The sequence below is a fragment of the Cheilinus undulatus genome, linkage group 4 (assembly GCF_018320785.1).
Source record: "Cheilinus undulatus linkage group 4, ASM1832078v1, whole genome shotgun sequence".
Lineage (NCBI taxonomy): Eukaryota > Metazoa > Chordata > Actinopteri > Labriformes > Labridae > Cheilinus > Cheilinus undulatus.
Genome location: NC_054868.1, coordinates 21,999,836 through 22,027,308, shown reverse-complemented (window position 1 = coordinate 22,027,308; position 27,473 = coordinate 21,999,836). Strand labels below are relative to the sequence as shown.

Here is a 27,473-nt window from a genome sequence, read left to right as displayed (position 1 = left end):
CACTGAAATTAATGATGATGCTTTATCTTTTTTTTCATGTTTGTTTCTTTAATTCACTTCTTATTTGGGTTGGTGTCTACTTTTTGACTTTGTGCAGTGGCATCAGTGTGCAGGGCCCAAGGCTTATCTAAGTATATCTTCTCAGGGATTAAATAGCTTCCTAATGAGCTTTCACTAATGTCTTAGCTTCACTTAAAGGAGAGATGTCACTGCAGGTTCTCAGCACAATGTCAAGAAGGCTAGCCTTTTCACTGATTGGTATTTATAGATTTACACTGGACATGTACAAAAGTAAGGTTTTGCACCTAAATACTGTCTGCACTGGCTCTTAAACTAGTCTCTTGATCTTAATGTGGAGGGAATAAATCTCAGGGTTATGAAATATGCATGAAGAAATTCAAGAAAAAGATATGTTAGGACACCAAATAAAAGAGTTTGAACTGTTTTTGGAAGGTGTTGGGTATAAATTACAATGGATAGGTTAACAGTTAATTCTTCAACCTATAAATAGATTTCTCCTCGATGAAATGTGAGACAAAGCCACAGTGGTGAATTCAAGATGCTTGGGGTCAGGTGCCAAAATGACTAAAAAAAAGGGCTCCTGCTGTGTGTGGTGGGGCACAGAAACTGGTTAAGATTAAACACTTTTTTGTTATGTGATAAAAATGACAATGTCACTGTAGTTAAACAGGTGAGGAATTATCTACTAATTAATCTTTTTTTTTTTTTTTTTTTTTTTTTACAATCGGGAATGTCAGTAGAAATGAACTGAAGGAGCTTATGAAACTTTACTGCATTTTCTCTGCTACTGGACATGTGCTGAAGATAGTGGAATTTTGTCCATTTAGAGGACATCAGAGAAGACACAGTGTCTAATTTTCATAATTTAAATGGCATCAAAGAAAGTACTGTGTTTCATTTTTTCAATTTAGAGAGCATTATATTGAGGATTTTGTCAAATTTTGTCCATTTAGTGCGCACCAAGGGGGGGGCAACTTGGTCTACTTGCAATACCCAAGAGGACATCTCATTATAGTTAATCTACCGTAATGGCATCGAAAAGGGCACTTTCCCTGTTTTTCATCAAACATTAGTGTGACAAAGGGGACTATCACCTCTCCTACCCCCCTCTAGGTCCACCAATGCAAAGCTATGTGACAAGATGATAAGGTTAGGTGAAGATATCAGGGCTGCCAAACTGTTAAAATTTTCACTCACAGTTGATCTAAAGAATTCTGTAGTTAATTTCAATTAATCTCCTCCTATTAAAGTTTCACTATTTTGCACTTAACAATTTTTGTTTCTTTTTTTTTCTCAAACTGAGGGTAAATGACTTCCCGTCTCATACAGGGCTGCTTTTATTTTGAAAGAAAATAAGGAACTCTGAGTATATAAAAGATCACGACATGAACTTAACCACAGAGAAAGGAACTTGTCATGGATTGAAAAGGAAATAAGGGAATGGTAAATAAGTTAAATGATTGGTAACACAAGGTACAGGTGACTTTTGACTTGTCCTCTGAGCTGTCTGTGAGATTTTTTCAAAGTAAAAGTGCACTGATAGCAGTGACAGTCTTGTTTTTCAAATATATAGCAATAGGGACATGTAGTGGCTTAACCAAGGTCTGCTGAAAAAGCTTATAAAGTATGCAATTAACTGTGATTAAAACAATAAATGCACTAAATATAAACCTGAATTAACTGTGATTAATGCATTAATGCTGCCAGTCCAAGTTGAAAAATAAAAATAAAGGTCTTAAAGTGATTTGAAATCATATTCAATAATGTGCTAGGAGCAATCACAGACAGTAGCAGTTACAGTTTAATGTAGATTTTAAAATTTCTGGAAGACAAATTGTCCCAAGTCAATTATCATATTATTATAAGTTTGGAAAAGCCTAAGAGCTAGTAACTCAAATTTTCTCAGGGATAATTAACTATTATAGTTCAGGTTACATACATACACTGGACCAAAGTTCAGTTTAGAAGGCAACAGGACATGGCAATACTTGACTTATCAATCCATCCATTTGTTTGCCCAATGTATTTTTTTTTTCATCAAACCTACTCATTGATATTGTCTGCTGCCAACCATGCCTTGGAGTGATATTTCAGCTGAGTTAGAGAAGCTTTGCCAACATGTATGGCCTCTTCCATTAAAAATGACTTGGCTTTTTCTTCTCTGTCTTCCAGGGAGTAATATGAGGAAGCCTTTGAATGGGCTAGATCCTGGAATCAGACCGGGGGGCTTCCAATATGTTTAGATCGGGGAACAGCATGCAAAAAAAACGGTGAACAAAAACCCCCGTCCTTGTAGCCAACAGAACCACCAACCCGAATTTGGGGGGGATTCTTCCTCTCTGCCTGAAAACCTGCGCCAAACACCATGGATTTCATGCTACCCATAAGAAGTCTAGGCGAGATGGCTCCCTTCAGCTCTGAACCTCTTCTGGGCCATCACAGAGGCTGCACCAGACAAAACTACCCGGCCATCAAAAGAAAGCTGCGGCCTGGACGGATTCTGGGGTTTGTTGTCAGCTTGGTGGTGGCCTGCACAGTCTGCTCATGGAGTGCCTTGTCGCTGGTCACAACGGTGGCCACACAGCTGGAAATGGCTGATGAGGGCTCAGCAGAGGTAGCAGAGGTAGCAGTGCCCCAAAGAACACTTCTTCAGCTCCACAATATTACAAACACAACACAGGACACACCAGTAGCCATGCACTCATCTGATATAGAGATGAATCATGGCGACTACCCAACGGACTTCTTCAGTGTGGAGGAGAGACGCCAGGGCTATGTGGTGCTTCATATGTTTGGCATGATATACATGTTCATAGCCTTAGCTATTGTCTGCGATGAGTTCTTTGTTCCTGCTCTCACAGTCATCACAGAGAAGCTGGAGATCTCTGATGATGTAGCAGGAGCCACCTTCATGGCTGCAGGTGGCTCGGCCCCTGAACTCTTCACTTCTGTCATAGGAGTTTTCATCTCCCACAGTAACGTAGGTATTGGTACCATTGTGGGCTCTGCCGTCTTCAACATCCTGTTTGTGATTGGGATGTGCGCTCTTTTCTCCAAAGAGGTGTTGAACCTCACCTGGTGGCCTCTGTTCAGAGATGTCTCCTTCTATATCATTGGCTTACTCATGCTCATTTATTTCTTTCTGGATAATGAAATCTCGTTGGGAGAAAGTATTGGCCTGCTGATGTGCTACACCTGCTATGTGACATTCATGAAGTTCAATGCCAAAGTAGAACTTGTCATCAAGAGGCTGCTGGGAAGCAACCAGGTGGATGAGCTGGAAACTGCACCAAGGGTGAGCTTGATTGTGTCCATCCATCCATTAATCCATACTTCAGTCCATCCAATAAATCCAGCTATCCATTTGTTTATTCATTTATCCACCAACCCATAACTCCATCCACTGATCTATCCACCAGTCCAGTCATCCATTCACCTGTCCATCTATTTGTCTTAAGCTTCCTATCCATCTATTGATGCACCAGTTAGTTTATCAGTCAACCAATCCATGCATTTATTGTTCTATCAGCCCACCCATCTATCAGTCTATTTGTCCATTCACCTGTCCACCAATCCATTAAAACAACTGTCCATAACTCCACTCAGCCAACTTTATCCACATACCCATCAATTCTTAACTCCATCCCAATGATCTATCCATCCACCAACTGGTCTATCCACCTGTCCAACCATTAGTTTCTCCTTTAGCTCGCCCATCTATCAATGCACCTGTTAGATTATTAATCAGTCAACCAATTTTTGTATTTATTGTTCCTTTAATCCACCCATCCATCTGTCCATCCAGCCATCTGTTACTTCTCATTTAATTCCCACTATACTCCAGGCACTTCTTTATTACCAGAAGAGGATCTTTACATTTATCCATCCCAGTATATTTCCAAAAGATCCAGTGTTTCCCATTAGAAAATCCATCCAAAGGTTGCCTATGCTTTGAGAGGTTCTGCAGCATGCCAGATAGCTGGAAATATAAGGGAATAAGACCATTTATGACTCTTAGCATGCGCTTCTGTGGTGGATGGAATAACTCTTTTGTTCCAGCTTGGTAAAACCCAATAAATACCATCATAAGCTGAACCTGTCATTGTTTCTGACTCTGACAATAGCTGTGCCCCTGTCTGGGTTCTGAAAGGTGAGACACAGATAGGGTGTTAAAACAGTGCTGAACAGACAGACCTCTGACAGGCAGCCAAACCCTGCCAAATTCTCCTCTGGAAGGATATAGAGATTTGTCTTAATTTGCCACCTGCGTTGCTTGGACAGTGCCAGACACAGAGCAAGACTGTGGCGTCCTGGTGCTGACTAAGTCTGGGGACAGGCCTTGTCTTTGGTCCTTCCTTTTAGTTACCACACCAGGATCTGGCGAGGCTCACAGACAGGAAGTATTTCACAGTTTCCAAACTGCTTATAAGTCAGTCAGAGCACTAGAGCTACAAATGAAAAAAAGATATCAAAATAGTCTTCAAAAGCATTCTTTTAGCAGTGTTCAGATGGCATTCAGCACATCCTGAGGTTTCTTGAACAAAAATGATAAACAGTGCCTCATTAGCCAGCTTCTAAGTGCCTCTTGTCTTTGACATGACAGTGGGAAAAGTGGCCTCTTGACTGGTTGAGGCCTCTTGAGTCAGATGATTGTTCATCCAAAGTGTTTTTCCTCTATTTCAACTGACTTTTATGGTTGTTCATTCTTACATTGACATATTTTTACCCTAAGAACATCCAGTCAAATATTAGACAGCCTTTGTCATTCTTGTCATTTTATTCACAGTGTTTTTCTGACAACTAATAGGATGCTAATGACAGCACTCTATCAAATGAAAAATCACCACACCAATTTATAATTACATTGAGAAAAGATTAAAGGAACTTTCCAGATTGGCTTGGAGAGCTCATTGTGCTGCTCTGGCTGCTTTTATGAATATCCCACATACAACATGATGCTGCGCAGAGACATGGCATCCAGTGTACATGGTTCAACAAACACATCCACACCAAGAAGGAAGTTTGTTTTTCAAATTTGTCCCTCTGTTTCTCTCATGTCCTGTCTGTGTGTGCAGTTGGAGTCAGATGTGTTGCTCTCTGATGTTGTAATCACATACGGCTCTCAGGTGACCAATGCTAAAACAACTATAGGCTGATCTTAGAGCAGCTTGCCCGTAGCCTAGAGTGACATCACCCATTACCAGGTCTTCAGGGGCGTATACAGTGCTTTTATAGAAACATTACTGAAACATAATGATTTAAAGAGTTCTTGTAGCGTTTACTGAACAGATTCTTTTGGTCTGGTAGTATCTATTTTACAGCTGATTGTGACTCAGGCCAGTTGAGGTTCTCACGTTTGGTCAGTAACAGATGAGCTCATAATCAGTGGCCTTAAAAGTGGTTGTAAAGCTCCATCCCTTAAAGGCATAGATATCAAATAGTCTCCTTCAAAACTGTATTTCTACTCTATCTAAATATGTTAAATAATCCTTTACTGACACCACACCCAAACTGAAATGTATTGCTGTCCAAAATCATGTCTGCTTTTGATTAGAAGCACACAGTATGTCTGAGCGCAGAACACTTTCAGTGTTTTTGCAGGTCTGTTGACATAGCTGCCCTTCTGGGAATCAGCTATATATCAGGCTGCCTCATCTCAACCCAGGAACAGCTTTTCTCTTTCTCCCGTCCAGCACTTGATGTCCAACTGCCTTGCCCTCATGTGTCGGTAGCTGCCAAATAATCCCTAGGGTTAATGCTCTCCAATCCCATTAGAGACACTAATAATAGTCAGATGCTCTCTGGGGGAGCAGGAATCAGCAGATCACCTGGAGAAAAAGACTGCATCCTTCCTCAGCCTGCGGTCCTGCTTGTGACAAGGTGCAGCTTTCCCTTTGTGTGTTTTTGGGGATGTTTGGGATGTTTGCACAGCCCATTTGGTGCACGGAGTATTCATGTAAAAAGAGAGAAATCTTTTGGTTTGCTTGCTGATGGTGCTAAAGACGACAATCCTCTCTGATCCCCTTATCAACTGCTTACCTGCAGTGACGACAGCAAACATACAGCCAAGCACACTGTCACCCAGTCTCTGCAGAGCTCTTACAAAATGACTAAATTCTCCTTGCAGCCATTAATATCAAGCCTGGATTACAATGCAGCAGTTACATGCAACTGCGACCTCATGAGTTATTTAACTCTTGTCTCTTCTCTTTAGCATCCTGCTAAAGAAAAAGGGTTTAGTATTTGCATGTCATATGTTAGAAATGAGACTTCTGCTGTTGCCCATTAATGATCTTCATGAACCAGAGTGCAGGTTTTCATTGCTTTTGGGATGCATTTTTCAGACTGAGTACACTAAATGTGATTAAACCTCTCCAATCAAAGGGACACTTTTCCTGATACTGTTCCTGGATTTGTCTATTGTAGGATCAGCTCTTGTCTTATATTACAAACTTTCGAGCCAAAGCTAGCCTTTTTTCAGCTTATTTGAAGCCCCTCCTTGTTTTACATATCAGTGCAATCATGATATAAGTTTGCAGCTTAAAAATGCTGCACCTGTTAATGAATCAAACCCAGTGTACCATTGAGAGTCCTCTGTAGTAATATGCTTGTATTAAGCAGTTAAATAAGCATAAATAAGGCTGATTGATACTTGCAGATGAGTAAATGATGGGCATCATGGTGACCTGTAAAGGTTGCTGTAGGACTTCACACGCAGGCTTGAACATCACCAGTCTAAAAGTGGTGATCTCTGCTGATTAATCCTGGCTAAGTCCCACAGCTCGGATAGTCAGGTGGACACTGCAGAGAGATGCACACACAGAAAGGTGATGTGACTGTACCTTAGTGGTGGTTATTATTGAGATGAAGGGAAAGTTTGGTGTAAATAAAATATTTCATGATTTGGGAGTTTTCCCATGCGTCCTTGGCCTGAAAGGGGGAAGAGAAGCCAGTAAAGTGGAGCAGCAGACCAGTTAGAAATGGTCAAATCTGTCTGTGGAGCTTCTCCAAAACAGATCAGATTAAGGTGTCTATAGTCTGTTCTATAAGTCTTTTCCCAAGAAACTCCTGAGCTCCCACAAAATAATTATACTACTCATCACCATCCAAGTTAAATGTCCAGTTTGAAAGAGATTTCTTTTATTGTAGAAAGAATCTTATTTTGAATTCTGTGTCTTACTTTAGATATTGTAATCATGATAACGGCATAAAAAGGCCTGAATAGTGATGTGCTTTTTCACAGAATGATTGGATAATGGAATTTTTCAGTTAAAACTCTGACTAAAAATGTAGTTGACTACCTTCTTCCATGAGGAAGATTAGACCAAGACTGGCTATAAATAGATCTTTGGTGATGAAGACTCTTACTAAAAGTAAATTTAGCTTTCACTACAGAGAGAGAAAAATGTTAGTGTTGGATTATTGGAAATTAAAAATCATATTTCTCCACTGTGCATACAAGGAGTGTCATTATATTCATCAATTCATTTTTAAATTGATCTAAGTACCAACTGTGTATTAATACGAGTGTTTTACATTTCAGTTAATTTAACATTTTAGCAAACCAAATTAGCTCAAAGAAAATGACTAAACCAAACTAAGACCATAAAAGTTAAAATGACTAAAATGTTACTAAAACTGAAAACATTTTTAAGATTAAGATTAGATTTAAAGTAGCTGCAGAAATCATCTCTGTTTCCAAAATCTATTTCTATTTAGCATTTTAAGTATTTAAAGTTTTACAGATGGTTTTTGTGTAACACATGTGAAAGTAAGCCTCATATTTGCTTTAGTGTAACAAGCATTTAAATTAAATGTGACTTCAGAAATGATTTTAAGTGTTACTCTATGAGTAAAAAAACATGCATTCATCCTCTAATGATTTTTCTGTTTTCAATTCTTATTATAAATATGAAAGCAAAAAAAAAACACCTAACATCCTAAGGATGTATCTTAGATAATATTGTGCTCCATAGAAGTAAATGACAAACTTGATTCTTATGAAGCTTATTACTGAAACGTCAGACTAGTATTGGTTTATTTTTGTAGTTGTAGGATGTAAAAAAAAAAAGATGTCCTGTCTTTTATGTTGATATAAAAGATTGGACTGGCTGGAACTGATTGTTCCAGCCAAATGATTTGTGCTGATTGGTGAGAGGATGCAGCTCCGACAGCGGACTGACAGAACCTCACACGTGCGGCAGAGCGGAGGTGAGCGCTGAGTGAAATAAGGGCAAAGATTAGTAGTGTTTCGTAGTTAGTCATGGTGATGTCATGCAGCCACGAGCATGTTACAAAACTCAGCTTTATCCGTGTACATCGTGGAAAAAGGCTCAGGTTTGTAGCAGGAAAACAGGTATTTGTAAACTGTTTTAGAGGGTTTCATAAGTGTAGAAGGCTAAAGGCCTTTCTTAGATTTGTTGGCAGAACTGATTGGAAGTTGGTTTTTGACACACAGGATGCAGTCACTGGTATCCAGTCTCCAGTCTTGGTTGATTGATCAGCAGGTTAAAGGTGTCCTTAGTGGGGCCATGTGAGCATTAACCAACATGAACTAATGCCAAGTTGGCCTCTGCTATTAGAAGCCATGCTGTTCAGCCATCACATGGATGCTACAGTTCATGCAGGTGACCCTGCTTCCTCATTGTCATTACTCATACACTCTAAACTAAAAATAAATTCTCTTTCATTTTTATCAAATGAGATGGAATTTAGTTTAAATAGCAGCATGAAGCACCACCTTCCCCAAGAGAAAATAGAGCTTTTTTTAAATGATATCCTGCTCATTATCCTATTTTGATCAATCAATGTTAATGTAGATGACAAACAACCATAAGTATCTGATAGACACATAACTCATCTGTGGAAATGAGACCTATTTATAAACAAAAACAAAAAGCCAAGCTTTAGCCTTCTCTAGCTGCCACAAAGCAGCAACAGGTGTCTTGTCAGATGCATGCTAAAGGGATTATCTGCTAAAACTCTAAGGCCTTCATCATGAAAACGTGTCAACAACAAACCCTCCACCCAACTCTGAGTTTTTGTCAATATGATGTTCTGTTGCTGTCTTTTTGGGAAGTTTCTACCCACAGAAAGAAACGTTCTGCATGTCTTTGCTGATAATCTGATCATCTGTTCAATAACTTTAATATGACCCAGGGATTGCACTCATCAGTTAATCGTGTGAATACAAGGTTATCACTTTGTTCCCAGGGATATGAGTCACACTATGCAAAGGATAGTCTTTGTGTGTTTTGATTGATCTATTTCAATAATACAGAATACTGATTCTGATCATTAGACAACTGTTCAGTAGATCAGATGTAACTGTTTTCACCCCTTTTTTTAAGTTAATGCATGAAAGATTTTTTTTTAACGCACCTTACAGGACACCCTCTGTTTGTCCCTAAATCTCATCTTTTGACTTAGACTGATCATGCCTTTGCTTTTTGGGCCAAAAAAGCATTGAACTCCTCAGGGTTCCATTGAACTCTGAGGTAAAAGCCTTCTTTTACCTCAGAGTCTCCTCTGAACCATCGGGTTTTTTTGTTCAATCTTATACAGTTCATTCATATTTTTCAGTAGTGCTATTTCTTTATATCTCGTCTTTTTAACATTTTGTGAATATCTCTGCATTTATTCTCCCTATATTAACTTATAACTCTGGTTTTGAAAGGCACATTATAAATAATCTTTGAGTTATAATGTGCTAGATACTTATCAGTGTCTGAAATTAGTTTGTATAACTTGAAGGGCCCAGTAAGCCTCAACCACCAATTTACACGACACAATAAGAAGAAAGCCCTAAACGACAGTGATGAGGGAAATAAACACTGATTTATTTGATCTATTTGGAAATTATGATGATTCAACTGGAAGTAGCTGAAGTAGACGGACACAATAAAAGGGGACACCAGCTAGTCTGTCACTATACACACCCTGCCAAGTTGTATTGATTTTTGGAACACATGCATCATGTATTAACTTACAAATATGCTAGCATACATCAGGTTTTTGGCTAATGCATGCTAAGCCTAACCTCACACAGCAGATAGACTGTTTCTTATCCATTGCATGGCTATATTTCACGTACTTCTAGGAAACATCCAGTACTAAGCGTTTGGAAATGACTTTTTAAAAAAATTGTTGGAAAGTGATTGGACAAATGTTCTGTCAGTCTCATTCATACCAGGCCAATCAGAGGGAAGAGACACAATGCGGTAGCAGGCATGTGCTGCGACGATAGTAACCTGAGCTCGACAGACATGTGCTGCTTATTCTGAAGCAGTCTGAGAGAAGATTAAAGACATCTTTTCTGCCATGAAAAGTTTGCAGTGCTGTTTCTTGCTTTTTATTTCATAAAGAAATGCAGTCCAGTTCTGATAACGCTGTCACTATATAAGAGCTACATCCAAGCTAACTGCTACACAGCCGCTGAGACTCTCTCCCAGTAAAAGTAAACCCTACCCATAGCTGCCGCCTCGTTCTCCTCAAATGATGCTGACTGATCTGGTCCGTTTTTAGACCAGGCACAATCGATTCAGACTAAAGCTTTGCGGGATGGATCAGCCTGATGACAGACATGGAATCTGGCCAATCCTTATGCTCTGCAAGTGTCACATAAGTAGATCTAAAATATCTTACCTAACCACAACCTAGAGCACAGTGTTCATTTTGGCACCTGTTTTAAATTTAATCTTATTAGTATTTTTTAGGAGAATCCTTTTTAGTTTCAGTGACATTTTAGTCATTTGCACTCGTGAAAGTTTTTGTTTAGATTAAGTCAATGAAAACTCAAAATATATTTTTGTCAAGTTTTATTGAATGAAAAAGTACCCAGTCATTACTTTAAACTAGTTTAATCAGCCAATAGCCAAAACTAATACAAATGGAAACACTCATACTAATACACTATCAATACTTCAATTACCCGGAAATACTGACAAACCCTGAATGCTCTCATTTCATCTGTTTGTGTCTGGACAGATTAAACACACAGTGAAAAAATATCATGGATTCTGAACTTCCAAAAGTCCAGCACTGACATTTTGGTCTCATTTTAGGCTCCTTGATTAACCCTTCAAAGCCTGATACCCAAAATAGCCAGAAAATTCTGATTTATTTAAACAGATATGTTTATTAACCCTTCTACTGAAATCTTTTACAAAGAAAATGCCATAAATTTCACATAAATGTGTTATGTATCACATTTGATGTATTAGGCATTTCTGACAATTGATAATCCACTGGAGGGCTTTTTAATCGTTTATAAGATTGTTTTCAAAAGATTTTTGAGGACGTTATTGCTCATGTTGTTTGGACAAAGGTCCCATAAAACCATATATGAAGTATGATACAATAGGCTTTGAAGGGTTAAAGATAAACTTCCTTTTCGACAGAGTTTTTTAATCACCAAAGATGAATTTTTAGCTATCCTCAGTCTAATCTTCCTCATGGAGAAAAAAAAGTGGATGTATATTTTTTGGTCGACAAAATAAAAAGTGCTGGAGTGAAGCTGACTAGTCACTGAGTCACTGTATTTACCTGAGTTGTTAACACAATCAACCTTATTACTGGAACAGTATGGGATTGAAATGAGTCTTCCAGGTAATAGTCAAACCCTCAGGTGTAAATAGGAGAGGAGTAAAGTGGAAGCAAAAGTCCACACTTGTATTGTGTGGAAATGTTTCTGCTTAGATTCCTGAGAAGGAACCCTCTTGTGGTGTGCTTTAAGGATATCTGTCACTCTCATGAAAACAGTGTTTTCCTGCATTCTTGTACAGTCTGAGCAAGATCAATTTTCAGTGTGATTCAGTGAAGGAGGGATGAGCACTGTAGACTGGCAGATTGTTGATTTTTTTTCCCTCCCCACTTAATCTTTCTTCAGTTCTTACAGAAGTTTTCCTGAACACTTTATCATGCCTAAAACCTTGGAACAGTAGCTGAATCAAAAGTGATGGATGTCAAATTATCCACCAGATTATCGACTGGATACTTAATTAGTCCAGGGGAAATTCAAGCATCCAGGAGCATCTTCCAAGACACATGACATAAACATCAGGTTCAAATATCTACAACCCTACATGGTCATATTTATTCACACAGAAACTCTTGCAAGAATTGAAATTAGACAAACATTTGAACAAGACATGTGCAGAAACAAAATGATAATTTATCTACAATTTAAATCAACTAGAATAATTTGAACTGTGTATCATTTAGAGGCAGAGTACTGCAGTGACTGTATGGAGGTAGAGCAGATTCAGCATTAGCCCACCCAGTCTTTTATTTTATTTGTCCAAAATTTGTCCAGCAGTGATTTGTTAAAGTTTCAAAAGACTAAACACTGTACTTGAAACAGCTTGCTTTTGTCCAGGATAATGACTATGTGTCAACCCTAACCCTATAACACAGAGGTGCAGTAAAGCCAAGGTGTAATACAAGTGTGAGGGACAAAACAGCGTCTTAGTCTGACTGTGATTCACTGTTTGGAAAATGAAAAGTTGTAAACTTACATTACATGATTCTTAACCTTTTAGACTTTCAACTGGACTTACTTGCAGAAAAACATTAGAGCAAATTTGAATTCGGTTTCAAGTCAGGTTTTTTTCAAAGTGGGAGACCCATTGTGGCTCAGTAAGTGGAGTAAATGGTCTCTCACCTTGAAGGTCTTGGCTTTGATCCTCAGTTGCTACAGTCACATATGAGTTCTTGGGCAACCCAATTTCCTCCCTCTGCCACTTCAGTGCCATATGAATGTGGATGGATGCAGATGAATGGAGTATTTAATACTGATGACTGCTCACATCAACCTTCGCCATCAGTTTGTTAATGGGTGTAAATGGTTTAGAGTGACCTGCAGTTTAAAAGCACTTTGAGTGACCGGATGACTAAAAAAGTGCTGCACAAGCAAATAAACCAACACATATATTAGGTTAGTCAAACAATGACAATTAACCTCAGAATTTCTGTTGTTGATCACAATTAAGACACCTTTTTGTCATGTTTTGAAATTCCACAATTTTGCATTTTAAGAGTCTTGTTTCATTTTGGATTTTTGTACTGTCCCAAACTGAGGGAAATAACTTCCTGTACAGACCTGCTTTTATTTTGAAAGACGATGATGAACATCAGATGGATCTGGGATTTGAGATGAATTATTAAACCACAGAAAAAGGAATTTGTAATGGAATGAAATAGAAAAAACAGGAACAGTAAAAGGTAAATGTTTGATTTCACAGGCAGCAGATAACTTTTGACACGTCCACTTTGCTGTCTGGCAATTTTTGTTTCATTATGGCTTTTCTTTGTAACATCTTAAACTAAGGGTAAATGACTTCCTCCTTCCAGGATTAAAAACAAGTAATGCATTATTTAAGGACCTTCATTATCACAAGTAATGCATCGATGCTGACATCAGTAATATATCTACATTTATTGTACCTGAGGGATTTCATTTAAAATAACTCAAAGCACACGTTTCATCACATCTTCATAGTCATTTTAGGAACTGTACCAAAACTAATGTGAAAAAGTGGCCCCACTTTTGAAATACCATTCAGTTAATCCTAGAAAATGTTTCAACTCTGATTGACTAGAACATTCATTGTACATTCAGTATGTCTTTTCAGATGTAACAGATCACTGCTTATTGATAAACTTCTTTTTTTCAGTGTATGAAAAAATTTCAGTTAAAACAAGAAACTGCTGAATGTAGTGATGGGACAACAAAAGAAAAGGACAAAACTTCTAAAAGACTGCTTGCCAAAAAAGAATAAATAGAATAAACAGATTGAAAAAGAAGATTTTTAAGTGCTAATAAAACGAGGACACATTTTTCTGAGTTGTTTTATGTGATTTGGTCATAGGCATCTGAGTGATTATCTCATGCTTTTTTTCCTCTTTCAGCACACTTTAGTTAAGCCACTGCAGCGTCTCCTAAAAGACATTGTGATGTAGAATAAGTCCACCACTGCTCCTTAATGTCTCATTTCACTTTAACCCCTTAAAGCCTGAAAACACAAATAATAGCCAGAAAATTCTAATTTATTGGAAGTGAAATGTTCATTTAACTTTCTACTGTAATTTTAAAAAATCCCAATTTTTATAAAATTTAACAATTATATTTTTAGTATCTCATTTTATTCATTAGATGTTTTTGGTAACTGATAATCCACTTGAGGGCATTTTTATCATTTATCAGATTGTATTCAGAAGGGTTTTTTTGAGTAATTTGTTGAGCATATTGGTGTGCATATTGGTGACAACAGGTGTTAAGGGGTTAAAAACAAAACTCATAGACAGCTCAGTGGACAAGTCATAGTTCATCTCCTGTCAGCACCCTGTGAAAACAAATGTTAATTCCTTTTCAATCAATTTCAAGTTCCTTCTCCACAGTTTAATTGATGTCACAATCCTCACTTGGCTTGAAGTTCCTCGTTTTCTTTTTTCTTTGCTTCTTTTTCCTTTCAAAATAAAAGGTCTGTATCCAAACAGGAAGTCAGTACCCTTAGTTTAAGACAGAATCCAAGATGAAAACAAACTATTTTAAATGCAACATAGTGGAATTTAACATTTTATCAAACAAGGGTATTAATCAGGATTCCCCATATAATTGCTGCGATTACTCAGGATTTATATAGTTAATTATTTGACTGCCCTAATAAATTATTGGTACTTGTGAATGTATGAGGGTAGAAATTATTTTAAAGAGGTGGGTCCCAATCAGAGGTTTAAGTGATATGGGGGTCCTACAGAGAGTAATTAAAAATAGCCTCCTTGCTGCATTTTGCCCCTTTAGAAAAACGTGAATGAGCAAAGCTTCACAGGGCCATCACTTTCATCCTGATTAAAGCCACGGTAACTTGGATGTATCAACAAAACTCAATAGAAAAAGGCATTTTTTTTTCAAATACCTTCTTCCCACCCCAAACCTCCCCCTTCACTGACATGTAGCTCCTGTGTATCTACACAGACCACCACCACACTCTCTACCTGTCCCAGATGCTGGGTGCTGCGTGTTTGTGTGCATTTGTCTTCGTGGTGACACTGCTGTGCTGTATATGTCCTCTGAGGAAATGGCCGGGTTTTAGGTTTGTCATCCCTGTGTGTGTGTGTAGGATCCTAGTCTTCATGTTGGAACAAGACCAAGGAGCTTTTGAAGAGGAAAAGAAGGAAACAGGAAAGGGACAGAGTCTGTGAATAACGTTTTTTATATGCAGTGTTTAGACTGCAGGTCTACTGATAGAGCATGTGTTTGTGTTAATCTGTCCTCTATGTATGATGAGAAAAACAATTATAAATGTAATTTTTGCCTTCTCTCTTTTTTGTCATGAAGGTAAACGCTCCTGATGATGAGAACAAGCTAACGGTGAGTTTGTATGTTGTTCTTTTTCATATCCTTGTTAGGAACATGATTTTAGAACAAAAACAACTTTAAAATAACAGTAGACAATATACACCTGAAGAACACTGACGCTCACATTTAATACAAAGCAAACAATACCTGTTCATAAAGGTATGTGATGACTTTTACACTGCTATAATACCACAACACAAATCTACCCAATGTCAACATAACAGAAAAAGACATTAACATGTTAAAGACACAATATGTAGATTTTTTTGCATTGAAATATCTATATTTATTTTAAACCTGACCATTTCTTTCTATACAGTGCAGACCCCCTTTACTTTTTAATTTATAATGTTTCAGCCTGATGCTACAGTTAAAAAAAAAAACATTTTAGTCTCATTAGTCTACACTCAGTACCACATCATGTCAAAGTGAAAACAGAATTTGAGAAATGTTTGCAAATCTATTTACATAAAATCATGAAATGTCACATTAACATAAGTAATCAGACCCTTTGACATGATTTGCAAAGGCACACACCTCTTTTTAGAAGGCCTCACAGCTGATAACACAGAGCAAAAAACAAGTCATGAGAGACAGGGTTGTTGCACAGATCTGGGAAGGCTACAAAAACAATCTGCTGCTCCATAATCTTTAACTGGAAGACATTTGGCACAAGCAGGACTCTTCAGAGAGCTGGTTGTCTGAGCAATCTGGAGTAGGGCCTTAGTAAGAGAGGTGGCCAAGAACATGATGGTCACTCTGAATGAGCTCCAGAGATTCTGTATGGAGATGGGACAAAGTAACAGAAGGACAACCCTCACTGCATCCCTCCACTGATCTCGGCTTGATGTGGCTAGATTGAAGCCTCTACTCAGTGCAAAACACATGAAAGCCTGCTTGGCTCTCACATGGAGTGTTTTGCAAACTCCACGCGGGCATTTCCTTTCACCTCATGGCTTGGTTTATGCTCTGATATGCATTGTCAGCTGTGAGACCTTCTATAGAGAGATGTGTGCCTTTCAAAATCCCATTCAATCAATTTAATTTACCACAGGTGGACTCCAGTCAAGGTGTAGAAACATCTCAGCAATGACTGAGAGAAATAAGAAGCACCAAATCTTCATTTCAAGTGTTGTTTCAAAGGGTCTGAATCTTTATGTCAATGTGATATTTCAGTTTTCAATTTTGGAGAAATCTGCAAAAGTCTCAAATTATGTTTTTATTTTGTCATGCTGGGGTAATGAGTGTAGATTAATGAGAATATTTTTATTTTTTTTTTTTACTGTAGCATCCGGCTACATCATAAGAAAATGCAGAAAATAGTTGAAGGGGGTCTGAATACTTTCTGAATTCACTGTAGCTTGCCTTGCAGTTTGCAGCAGGTTGATAAGCCTGAACTATCTTTATATCTTAAAACATTTGTAAAATGTGAGTTAAACAGACTGTAATTTAACATCCTCTATCAGGGATCATCACCATCACTTGAAGAAATCTGCCTGTAAATAACACGTTTGTCTATATGCTTTATGGTGGAGTTTGTTTTGCTATGTTTTCTCCTTCACTATATAAAAGTCTGTTAAATTACCTACGTTAAGTTTGTGATTGGACATGTGGCCACCAGCTTATAGAGGAGTGAGAGACGTGATGCGATAAAAGGAGGAAAGTTGAGACAGCGTGGAGGGAGTGAAATGAGGAACAACGTAATGATCAACATCATCTGCGTGTGTATATGTACTTTTTTAACACCGTATTCCTCTCACTGTGACTTCGTACAGGTATTAAGCAGCAGAAGATTAATAACGCAGCATGATGATTTATTTTCTTTAGTTGGTGGGTAACGTGTGGCTTGAACCATCTCCAGTGTGTGGAGCGGGGTTGTCAGCAGTGATTCAAACAGGTCATGGAGTATCAGCTGTGCTCCGTTTTTTACATCTGCCACACAAACGATCTTAAAGTGTCAGAGCACTTTCCACTTCAACTGGACTACTTCATAGCAGCTGCTGCAGTCTATTTCTCTCACAGGCATTTTTCACCTCAATGAGAAACCTTGTGACGTTTTAGTCTCGCGAGATCTCGTAACAGCCCTACTTTTGTCTGACGTAAAGGAATCAAATTCTGCATTCACAAAAGAAACAGAAGCAGTAGATGACGTGATCTGATCTGTCTGCATAGATTTGGTATTCATCAGGGTGTTTTTTCCTTCCACTCTTCTACTTGCAGTATTTTAGTGTTTTCACTTATGTATAAAAAGGTTAAGCACGCAAACATTTTACTTAACTGTGTATGTGTTTTTTAGGCCAAACCCAGGTTGCAGAGGGAAGGCAGCTGTGCATCTCTTCACAACTCACTAATGAGAAACAGCATCTTCCAGCTCATGATACACACACTTGACCCTCTCAGCGATGAAGGTATGAGAGAGAAAACGCACAACAGTCAAATGTAAGCTCTCTTCTGCAAACATGGTAAAAAAATGTTCAAAATCCTGTTCACCAAAGTGCTAGTGCTGCCTCAGTTTGTAGAACATGCGCCAAGATTTACTGGTTTTTGTGGAAAGGCCTTGACTCTCTGCTGGTTGGTCCTAATCCAGATGATGTTTGGAGCTCGCCATCCCACCCTCTCTCCCCTCATTTCCTGCTCCTCTACACAATTTATCTGGAAAAGGGAAATCCCCCAAAAAGATCATAAAAACCTGTTTTAAATGACAATTTCTTCTTTAAATATGTATACTTTTTCACACATTGGCAAAGTCTCCCTTAAGAAAACTGCACCAGACATTGGTTTAGCTCAGTTGGCAAAGCAAGTGTCCATTTACAGAGGCAAGAGCCTTCAAAACGCAGTATCAATACCCGATCCCAGTGCAGATTGGTGGATACCTTACCCAACTCTTACTCTCCATATCTTCTGTCTCTCCTCTGATGTTTTTACAAAAAAAAAAAAGAGAGAGCATCCATGTCTTTTGACTATAGCTTTTTTTCTCCTGTGAGTGGTCTTGATTTTTCAGGGTAAGGATTTTATACTACCATGTGATAATGGGTTACGTTGTCATAGCTTCCTGTCCTCCATTTTCTGCAGGGCGTTTTAAAGAAAAGGCATCCATCCTCCACAAAATGGCCAAGCAGAAATGTAAAGATGAGGCTGCTAATGCCAACGGTGTAGGTGAGTAACACAGATGTGCTAGACTATGGAAGTCCATTCATCCCATCCCAATTTAAAGATGAAATGGTAAAAAAGTGATCAAAAATGCTCCTTTAAAAATGTAACAAGGATAGAATAAAATAGAGATTTATAATACAATGACACATTTGAAGAAACTTCAGTTACTCCTTAATAGTAGATAAGAAATTGTTTTGTGATTTTAAAAGTTCCCCTATATTTAACAGTTTTTATCACTTCTTATGCCATCACAGAGTATCAGATTTTTGTCAATCGATTACTTTTGGATTATTTGTGAAGCAGCTGTGAATTAAGGTGTCTTTTTTATTTGTTCAGTGTATTTCCCCAGCTGTGACGCTTTTGTACTGGCAGCTCCCACAACCTTCACTACTCAGCAGCATTTAAAATTGACTTCTGCTTTTCTCTGTAGTATCCATAACATCATTTCTAAATAGCTGCAAATAAATATTTTCATTTTTAAAGGAAAAAAGGTGTCATAGTTCCCCCCCCCCTTCTTGATTTTGATTAACATTAATGAGCATAATGCCGCTTGAAATTTTCAACTATGCAAAAACAGCTGATGCCACATGCTTTTCCCACCCAGTGCGCTGAGTGCTAAACCAGCTGGACTATATTTGCTTTGTATTGAAAATGTGTGCTGCCAGTGCAGATAGACAGCAGCTGTCACCTCAGACCCTTTGAGTTTTATCGAACACTATTCGTCACTCCAACCATCATTTGATCAGTTCCTCATGAGAGGGCACTCAGGGACTTCCATATGGTTCTCTCTCACATCTGTCTGATGGATAAATAACAAACATATTTTGTGTCTCAACATAGGAGCCCCTTCGCAGACACAACTTTCAAGAAAAGCAAACTGTACTAAGTTTCAGTCTTCTATCAATGTCATTAGACCAGAACCTTTCAATACAAATGGACAACCAACCTTTGTTTCTGTATTTAGTCTCTCTCTTTTTTCTTTTTTGTCTCTCCTGCAGCTGATAAAAACATCCCAAACAGTTCAAATGTCGCTGTGGAAGTCACGCCGCCCATGAACGGTGTAGTAGGAGGAGATGGGGTATGCACTCTCCAGGCTTTATAAACAACAGTATTTGTTGGTGTGGGTGTATAGTTAATGTGAAGTAACTCCTCTTTAGGGTGGTGATGAAGAAGAAGACGAAGACCAGCCTCTGAGCCTGGCCTGGCCCGACACCTGGAGAAAACGGATAACCTACCTCATCATCCTGCCCATCGTCTTCCCTCTGTGGCTGTCATTGCCTGATGTCAGGAGAGAGGTGACGAAACAAACACAGACAGCAGAATCAGATACTGTCGAGGTGGTTTCACATAAAAAAGAGTATCAAAGTGAAGCTGATGCTTCTACTGTCAGGGGACTTACAGTAACTATATCTAGATTTTTTCAGTATTTGGTAAAAATATGGGATTGGCATCGTACTCAATCGTATTATGATTGCGTTCATGATATAAGACATAAATGGTATCACGAGTCTACTTGCTTGGTTATCAGGAAAATAATAATGATAGTTTTGAAGCGTGTATTCCTCAACTCAAAACATACAAGTGCTGAGTAGCATGAAAGTATAAAACCTTAAGTTTCTGCAGTACTGCTTTCAAAATAACTAACAGAAAGGTTTATTATGCTCCTTTTGTAAACCCAGGTTCTTCCATACAGTCGATAGTGGTATTGTTGTAAACCGGGAGTGCAACTTTGAACTGCTTTTCTCACTCTTTGTGGGAAAGAAATGAAACAGTGCTTTACTGTTAAGTAAATTATGGAGTGCATGTTATCTTTGTTCAAAATGAGAAGTAAGCAGCAGAGACAGTCGCCGCATGTTTTGATGCAAAGGGGCAGGTTTCAGTTAAAGGCCAAACAATTTAAACATACTCAAAACATGTGCCAAACCTGATTGAATCAAAGTTTTTAAGTAGCGGGAATATATATTTGAGTAGACTCATGTTAAAATGTATAATTACGCTGCCCTCCTGATGAGTAAATAGAACTCATGAGAGGGTAACTGCTTACATAAAAATTATAAGTAACTGAAAAAACTGCATTTGTTTGGTAGCAGGTACTTAGCCATTTTGAGTTATATCAACCCAGTTTTACTCGTACATTTATGGTGGGTTAACATTTTTCAGTTAAACTACACTGTGGATATTTTCCTACAATAAACATTATGTTTAAATTCAACTCAAAACAATTTTTTATGGAGCTTTATGTTCATCACTTATAATTTTGCCTTAGTCCTATCATATACTTTAATCTTGGACATCTATGGACTAGGAAGCAGTGTACACCTTTGCAAGTGTGCAAATCACGTTCAGTACATGATGGAACAGTTCATGTTATTGTGATTGCTCCCCACAGTTAAGACTTCTCTGACTGAGTCAGTAACTTCACTCATGCTGGTGCAAAAGTGTTGAGTGCCTAAGGGATTCTGGGAAAATTCTGCAGATTAAGGAATGATTGTTGAATTATTCAAATGCAGTTGCAAAAAAAAAAAAATACTTTAAGTAATTGAGTACTGTCCATTTAAAACTAAAAATTCACCATATAATTTCAGAAAAATAGGACTGGATTAGTTGTTTTGGATTTTTTTAAACATCCTCTAAATGTTCAGTCTTACAGTGAGAGACTGACAGGTAAGCTTTGCCCAGAACGCTTCAGTTATTTTTTCTTGTCATGTTGAGGATGATCGCCACAGTCAGGACTTCCCTAACTGAGTCAATAACTTCACACATGATGCAAAAGTGTCAGAAGCCCAAAGGCATTCTGGGAAAACTATGCAGATTAATGGATGATTGTCAAAAAGTTTGAGTACAATGAAAAAATTCTTTGAATGATAGAAGGCTGTTTAACTAAAACTAAAATGTGTTTAGTTAATTTGGAAAAACAGAGCTGAAAAAGCTTTATTAGATTTTTAAGTTTTCACACCTCCTTTTTAATAAACAACCTTCTACTGTTCAGTCTTACAGTGCAGTTCGCTGAAACGAATAAAGTAAAGAGTACAAGCAGTAGGATGCTCACTTTTTCTGACTTTAGACATGGATATAAATGTTGCAATCATGGATTAAAACTTTTTTGGCTTAGACAAACAGAATGTTTAAACCACTGAAGACATTCTGATGTGTTTACACAGCTACATACAGCACTCAGCATTTATTGACAATACAGCAGCTTAGCATTGATGAACTTAGTAATTGGATTTTTTTGTCAATATCCTAATTTTGTTAAATATTTTTTCTAGTGTATATCTGTAATTGTATAGTCTTTTCCATCTTTGTCGTACATTAGTTTAGTTTAATAGTGATTAAGTCCCATCTCATATTGATGCCTGTCCCAAATAAAGAAAGGGTCATTTTGAGAGATTTTAGTGAATGAAAGCCTTGGCTATGAATTGAAGTAAATAGAGAAGTTCAATCTGCACTCATAAGTCTAATAACTTACACAAATAAAACTTGAATGTTTACAGTTGTCACATTCCTAATTGTGAGCTTTTATTATTTAGTATTGAAAGATTCTGAATAAAAATGCAGTAACTTAGAAAAGAGACAAGATGTTTGGTTCTGGATCTGCAGAGAGCAATAAGGCATTACTCATTTGGCTGTTTTTAATATTAGCAACCATCTAATGCCAATTTAAGCATTTTTTGGACAGCATTAAAAATCAAACATTGAACTTAAACAAACCAGCCTGCACAGGACAAGTGTTCAATGAGAACGATTGTAATGAATGCTGAAATAAAAAGAATGATAGATATGTGTTTATGTAAAAGAAAGATAGTTACATCAATATCATTAACACTTGTCATTAGAAGCTCTATTTTTGAGTGTCAATGGGAGAAAGGACCAAAGACTGAAAATGTAGAATAACTATTTCGAGGAGCTGAGGTCTGTAGTCAAGTTTAGCTGATTTTGCCTGAAAGTGATCTATGAGCTTCTTGTTCATCCTTTACTTTTTGTTTCTTTTGTGTTTTCAGTCCTCAGCAAAGTTCTTCCCCATCACTTTCCTCGGCGCCATATGCTGGATTGCTTTCTTCTCCTACCTGATGGTGTGGTGGGCTCACCAGGTAAACAAACCTCTCTGGCTCCCTCTCTACCTTGCTGTCCATTCTCTTCTATTTCTGGGGCCTTTCTTATGAGGTTGCAGCAGTCAGGGTGTTGAATGTGTGACCACAGCAGCTAATCCCGACTAATCTGCCCTGATCCACGGCCAGATCAACCTGTAAAGCTCTTGTTTTAGCAGTGCAAATAAAGCAAGAGGTCATGTTTGCAAGGACGGTGGGGAGGGGCGCCTTGCTTTTTTGGTTCCCATAGGTGCTGAGCACTGCACGCTGAAGTGGGAGAATGCCTGTGTGTAGTCAAGAGTGTGTTGTTAATAAACATGATACAAAAAATAAATCTGAACAATTAATCTGACTGGGACAGAGTTATCCAGTGAGGACTGATTAACTTTTTAACATCACTAAGACTTTGGATTTATTTTATTAACTATCAACAAACCTTAAAGTTTGTTTCATAATCATTAAGATTGCAGCACATGGACTTTGTTTTTAGTGATCAGGCATCCAGCGTTGATTAACATAGGCAACCAAATCAATAAACAGATTCTCATTTCAGTCATGATAAAAGGCTTTTTTTTTCGATATCTCCTACTTATTTGAGATGAGAAGACCAGTTAAGTAAAATTGCTTAACATTGTAGCTCAACAACAAGTTTTTCAAATAGATTGATGTAAAGTCACTTATGAGGACAGTGGGTCTATTTTACAGTATACACAGTAAGACAACATTGTGTTACACAATATTGGCAATTCAACCAAAGTGGTGCAAAAACAGGGGTGGAAATTTCCTGTGAAAATAAGGTTATTTTAACCCTATTTTTTATTTTATTGTTTTTGTAAATTCTCATTTCTAGCAATCAAGGTACACAATTCAACAACTTTTCCACTTAAACTTTGCTTTCTATTTTCATAGTTTCTTGATATTTTTTGTCTTCCAAATTTTTCACTACTGACAAAATGTTTTAATGAGGAAAAAAATCTTAAAAAGGTTTTTAGATTATGTTTCAATCTACATACAAAATATATATATTGAAAAAATATTTTCAGATTTTGCCATATTTTCATTTAATATTTTTATTTTGTTTTTTTTACATTCTTGTATTTGTAAAAATATTTTTTGTTGTACAACACATACATTTATTTAACAAAAAATATTTTAAACACTGCTTTATCATGTATCGTATACACAAGACCTCTCCATTCATTGCACATGACAACATGTTATCATTGGTCTTATTGATGTGGTTTATCTCCGACTCTTTTACCAACAGCCTAGCAACATAACTCAAAAAGTCATCGATGGATTTTGACGAAATTTTCAGGAAATGAGGAAGGAAGGAAGAATTAATTAGGTTTTGTGAGTGATCTGGATCACCGTCTGGATCCATGAACTTTTTAAAGGATTCCTTACTATTGGGAGATAGGGCTAATGGTGGAGTCTGTGCTCTCCGAGTGCTTTTCTAGTTAATTTAGGAATACACTCTATTTTTTTTTATTATCTTTTTATTATATATATATATATATATATATATATATATATATATATATATATATATATAGTGAAACATCTGATTGGATATATTTCAGCTGAATTATTTTTTAGTCGAATGTAATGTCAGATTTGACACTTTGCTAAAGGATTTAAATTCAATTCATGGTAAAAGTGAAAAAATAAAACTCTTTTAAAACAAAGTATGTTGAACGTAAGTTTATGATGTAACTTTGTTTGGCACACAAGTGTACTTGTTAAAGTGAAAAAAGAATAAATAACAAAGCCTGATTTTTTTTAATGTAGGCCTAAGCAAAAGGGATGTCTTATGTCGTTGCTCACTAAATATTAACCCCTCATAACCCCAGATTTGCAGAAAATCATAAAAATAAAAAATTGTTTTAAATCAACACATGAAGAATTATTGGTTATATGGTTATCAGGAAAAAGTAATTTTTTTATCGACTCCCCAAAAAAACGTATCATGCATCACTTATTATTATCTTTACAATATCAAAAGCTTGGGCTTAACTGCTTCCTGTTGATTATTTTACGTGTAAAATGACAAACTTACAGGCTACAGCAGTCCTTTAAAAACCAACAATAACGATAAAAGCATTTAAGCACCATTTTCTTCCTTCCAGGTTGGAGAAACTTTCTGGATCACAGAGGAGATCATGGGTCTCACCATTCTAGCTGCCGGCACCTCCATCCCTGACCTGATCACCAGTGTGATTGTGGCTCGGAAAGGCCTGGGTGACATGGCTGTGTCCAGCTCAGTGGGCTCCAACATCTTTGACATCACTGTGGGGTGAGACCAGCACACAACAATGAACACACAAAAAATTCAAATGTTGACCTTTCAACAGTTGGTAATAATCAGACTCCTAACCTGACCCTTCATCTATCTGTAGCCTGCCATTCCCCTGGCTCATCTACAACATCATCAACGACTTCAAACCAGTGGAGGTGAGCAGCAACGGCCTGTTCTGCGCCATCGTTCTCCTCTTCCTTATGCTCCTCTTCGTCATCATGTCCATCGCTGCATGCAAGTGGAGAATGAGCAAGTTTCTGGGCTTTCTCATGTTTCTGCTCTACTTCGTCTTCCTTGTGGTCAGTGTCATGCTGGAAGATAAAATCATCGTCTGTCCGGTCAGCGTCTGAGAGCGAGCTCTGCTTGTTGATATCCAGACAGCAGAAACAAAGCAGAAACACGCCCACATGTACCATGGTTATCTATAGGAGAGGACAAATATGCTGCACAGACACAAACTGTCGCTTACCTGTCTCACATACACTCACACAAGAACCCCCACCCTTATTACCAGATAAAGGAGAAAACTGCACACTCATATGCACGCATATGCAAGGTGTGAATTCCAGTTAGACCGAGGCACAACACGGGTGACTTCAATCACTGCTGTGCATTCAGACCAGTGACTCAGCAGTGTTGTGCAGCAGAGGCTTTCAAGCCTGTATATCAATAACAGACTCCACGCCACCCAACTGGAAGGACTCCTCAATCTGTGTACCATGTGATGACACTCAGCAGACTCTCTTGTTTAAAAAGTGCTGTAAGCAACTGATGGACAGGTCATGGTATTGCCACCAGAGAGGAACATTTTAACAGAAAATCACCAGAGATTGTTTTGTTTTGTTTTGTTTTTTTCAGTCAAAGGACTGTGTGGCAGTATACAATGAACCTCCACTATTCATGCAGAGGTTTTTGGAGGCACAAAAAGACTTTATTTTTTTGTTTTAAGAGGAATCCCATATTTTATGGGGACAAAAGTGCAAGGGAAAGGGCAACACATGAGTTTGATAGCTGTTTTATATACATTTAAATTCGAACTGCTTTAATTCCACCATCTCTGCATTTAGAGACACAATCTGCAGGCAAGGGACGTGATTATTTTTTGATGTCAGAGCCATTCTGGTTTTTGTCTCTAGTCTGATAAATACTGACCACCATAGTCTCTGCAGGCTGTAGGAAAAAAAGGGCAAAACAGGTGCTATCACCAGTCATCTTGGACTAATAAACTACAACATGGAAAAGGAAATCTTGGCCTGTTGTCCTTTACCGTACCTAGAGGTACATCAGAAGCCCCAGAAAGCTGCCCGGCACTCACAGAGGCTATACCGTGGTCAGGCTATAGCAAATGGGTTCTCCCCAAAGAAGATAACACAAGAGATTCAACACAATGAATTTGGGAACACATTTGGAAGTGAAGCTTAGTTTATATCCCTCCCTCACATATCTTTGTTAGAATAAAATGCTAAATAGTTCAAGTAGAGTGCTCAGAGATAGAATGAACCAAAAGTGAACTGGCAAAGCTTGTGCATATATCTCAAGTAGATCCTCATATACCAAGCCTGTGAGCATGACTTTTTCTGATGTGTTTGCCTTTAAATGCACCATTTTACACAGAGATTGCATAGATATCATGACTCAAACTTGGGTGATTTGTGTACTTTGAAATGATAGTCATTCATGCTGGACAACACATGGTGGACTTGGGACTAGTCATCTTCATTGTGTTTCACTTTTTTTTTCTTTTCCTAATTTATTAAAAGGAGTGCTCAATATCAACAACTTCTGTAATGTTTTGATGTTATACACACCATATGCAGTATGATACGCTAGAAACATAGACCAAATTCAGACTACAGGATTGTTTAAACGCCTCTCCTGAACTGTCTCAGAGATAGAAGTCTTTGAAGTACTGGTATTATCAAATAAACCACATGCTGCTCTTCACTGTCTTGAAAATATATCAGTGAATAACATGCTTAATGATTACTGTATATTTGGAGTAAAGCTAACTGGAGCAAAATCCCATGTTGTGCAAGCATCCTTGGCCAATAAAGCCGATTCTGAATCTGAAAACATTATCATATTTAAAACAGGACTGCATCAGCCAGAGAGCTGGAGTTTACAACAAGACAGCATTGTTGAATGTTTTTGCGCTGGTCCTTACTTATCATATCACTTTAATGCTTCATATTCTATCATCTCCATGGCTGTGTTTGTTGTGCTTCCTCCTTCAGTCAGCTTGCTGCCTGGTTGGCTATTGCTCCATTAGATGTAACATTTCTGCTCCGTTGTCGTCAGTGTTCCCCCCACCCAACAGGATTTCTGACCATATATAATGAACATGTTTAATATTTATGTTGACTTACAGATGGCATTTGAGTAGAGATGCCCTCTCGAGGATTCTAGAGCTTCACAGGATCCCATGTGCGCTCATCCGGGTGATGTCAGCCCTATATTCTGGAACAGAGAGCACTGCAAAGTGTGGTGCTCCATCAGTTGATTCTGGGGTGAGGCAGGGATGCGTCTTAGCTCCTATGCTCTTCAGTATGGACTG

The 27,473-nt window shown here is 37.9% G+C and overlaps 1 protein-coding gene across 1 annotated transcript; it reads left to right on the top strand.

The window, feature by feature from the left end:
* The first annotated feature begins 2,386 nt into the window (after positions 1-2,386).
* On the top strand, positions 2,387-25,269 carry slc24a2 (solute carrier family 24 member 2). The gene is made up of 10 exons (XM_041785934.1): positions 2,387-3,316; positions 15,359-15,391; positions 17,676-17,787; positions 18,452-18,535; positions 19,373-19,411; positions 19,531-19,610; positions 19,690-19,827; positions 22,534-22,623; positions 24,750-24,916; positions 25,020-25,269. Exons 1-10 carry the CDS (start codon positions 2,387-2,389, stop codon positions 25,267-25,269), a joined length of 1,923 nt encoding a protein of 640 aa, XP_041641868.1.
* Positions 25,270-27,473: the final 2,204 nt, after the last annotated feature.

Bases quoted from the DNA above. Each gene is read 5' to 3' on its own strand.
- slc24a2 (XM_041785934.1), top strand. From the start codon at position 2,387: ATGGATTTCATGCTACCCATAAGAAGTCTAGGCGAGATGGCTCCCTTC. The intron at 22,624-24,749 runs GTAAACAAACCT...TCTTCCTTCCAG, and splicing joins TGGTGTGGTGGGCTCACCAG to GTTGGAGAAACTTTCTGGAT. The intron at 24,917-25,019 runs GTGAGACCAGCA...ATCTATCTGTAG, and splicing joins ATCTTTGACATCACTGTGGG to CCTGCCATTCCCCTGGCTCA.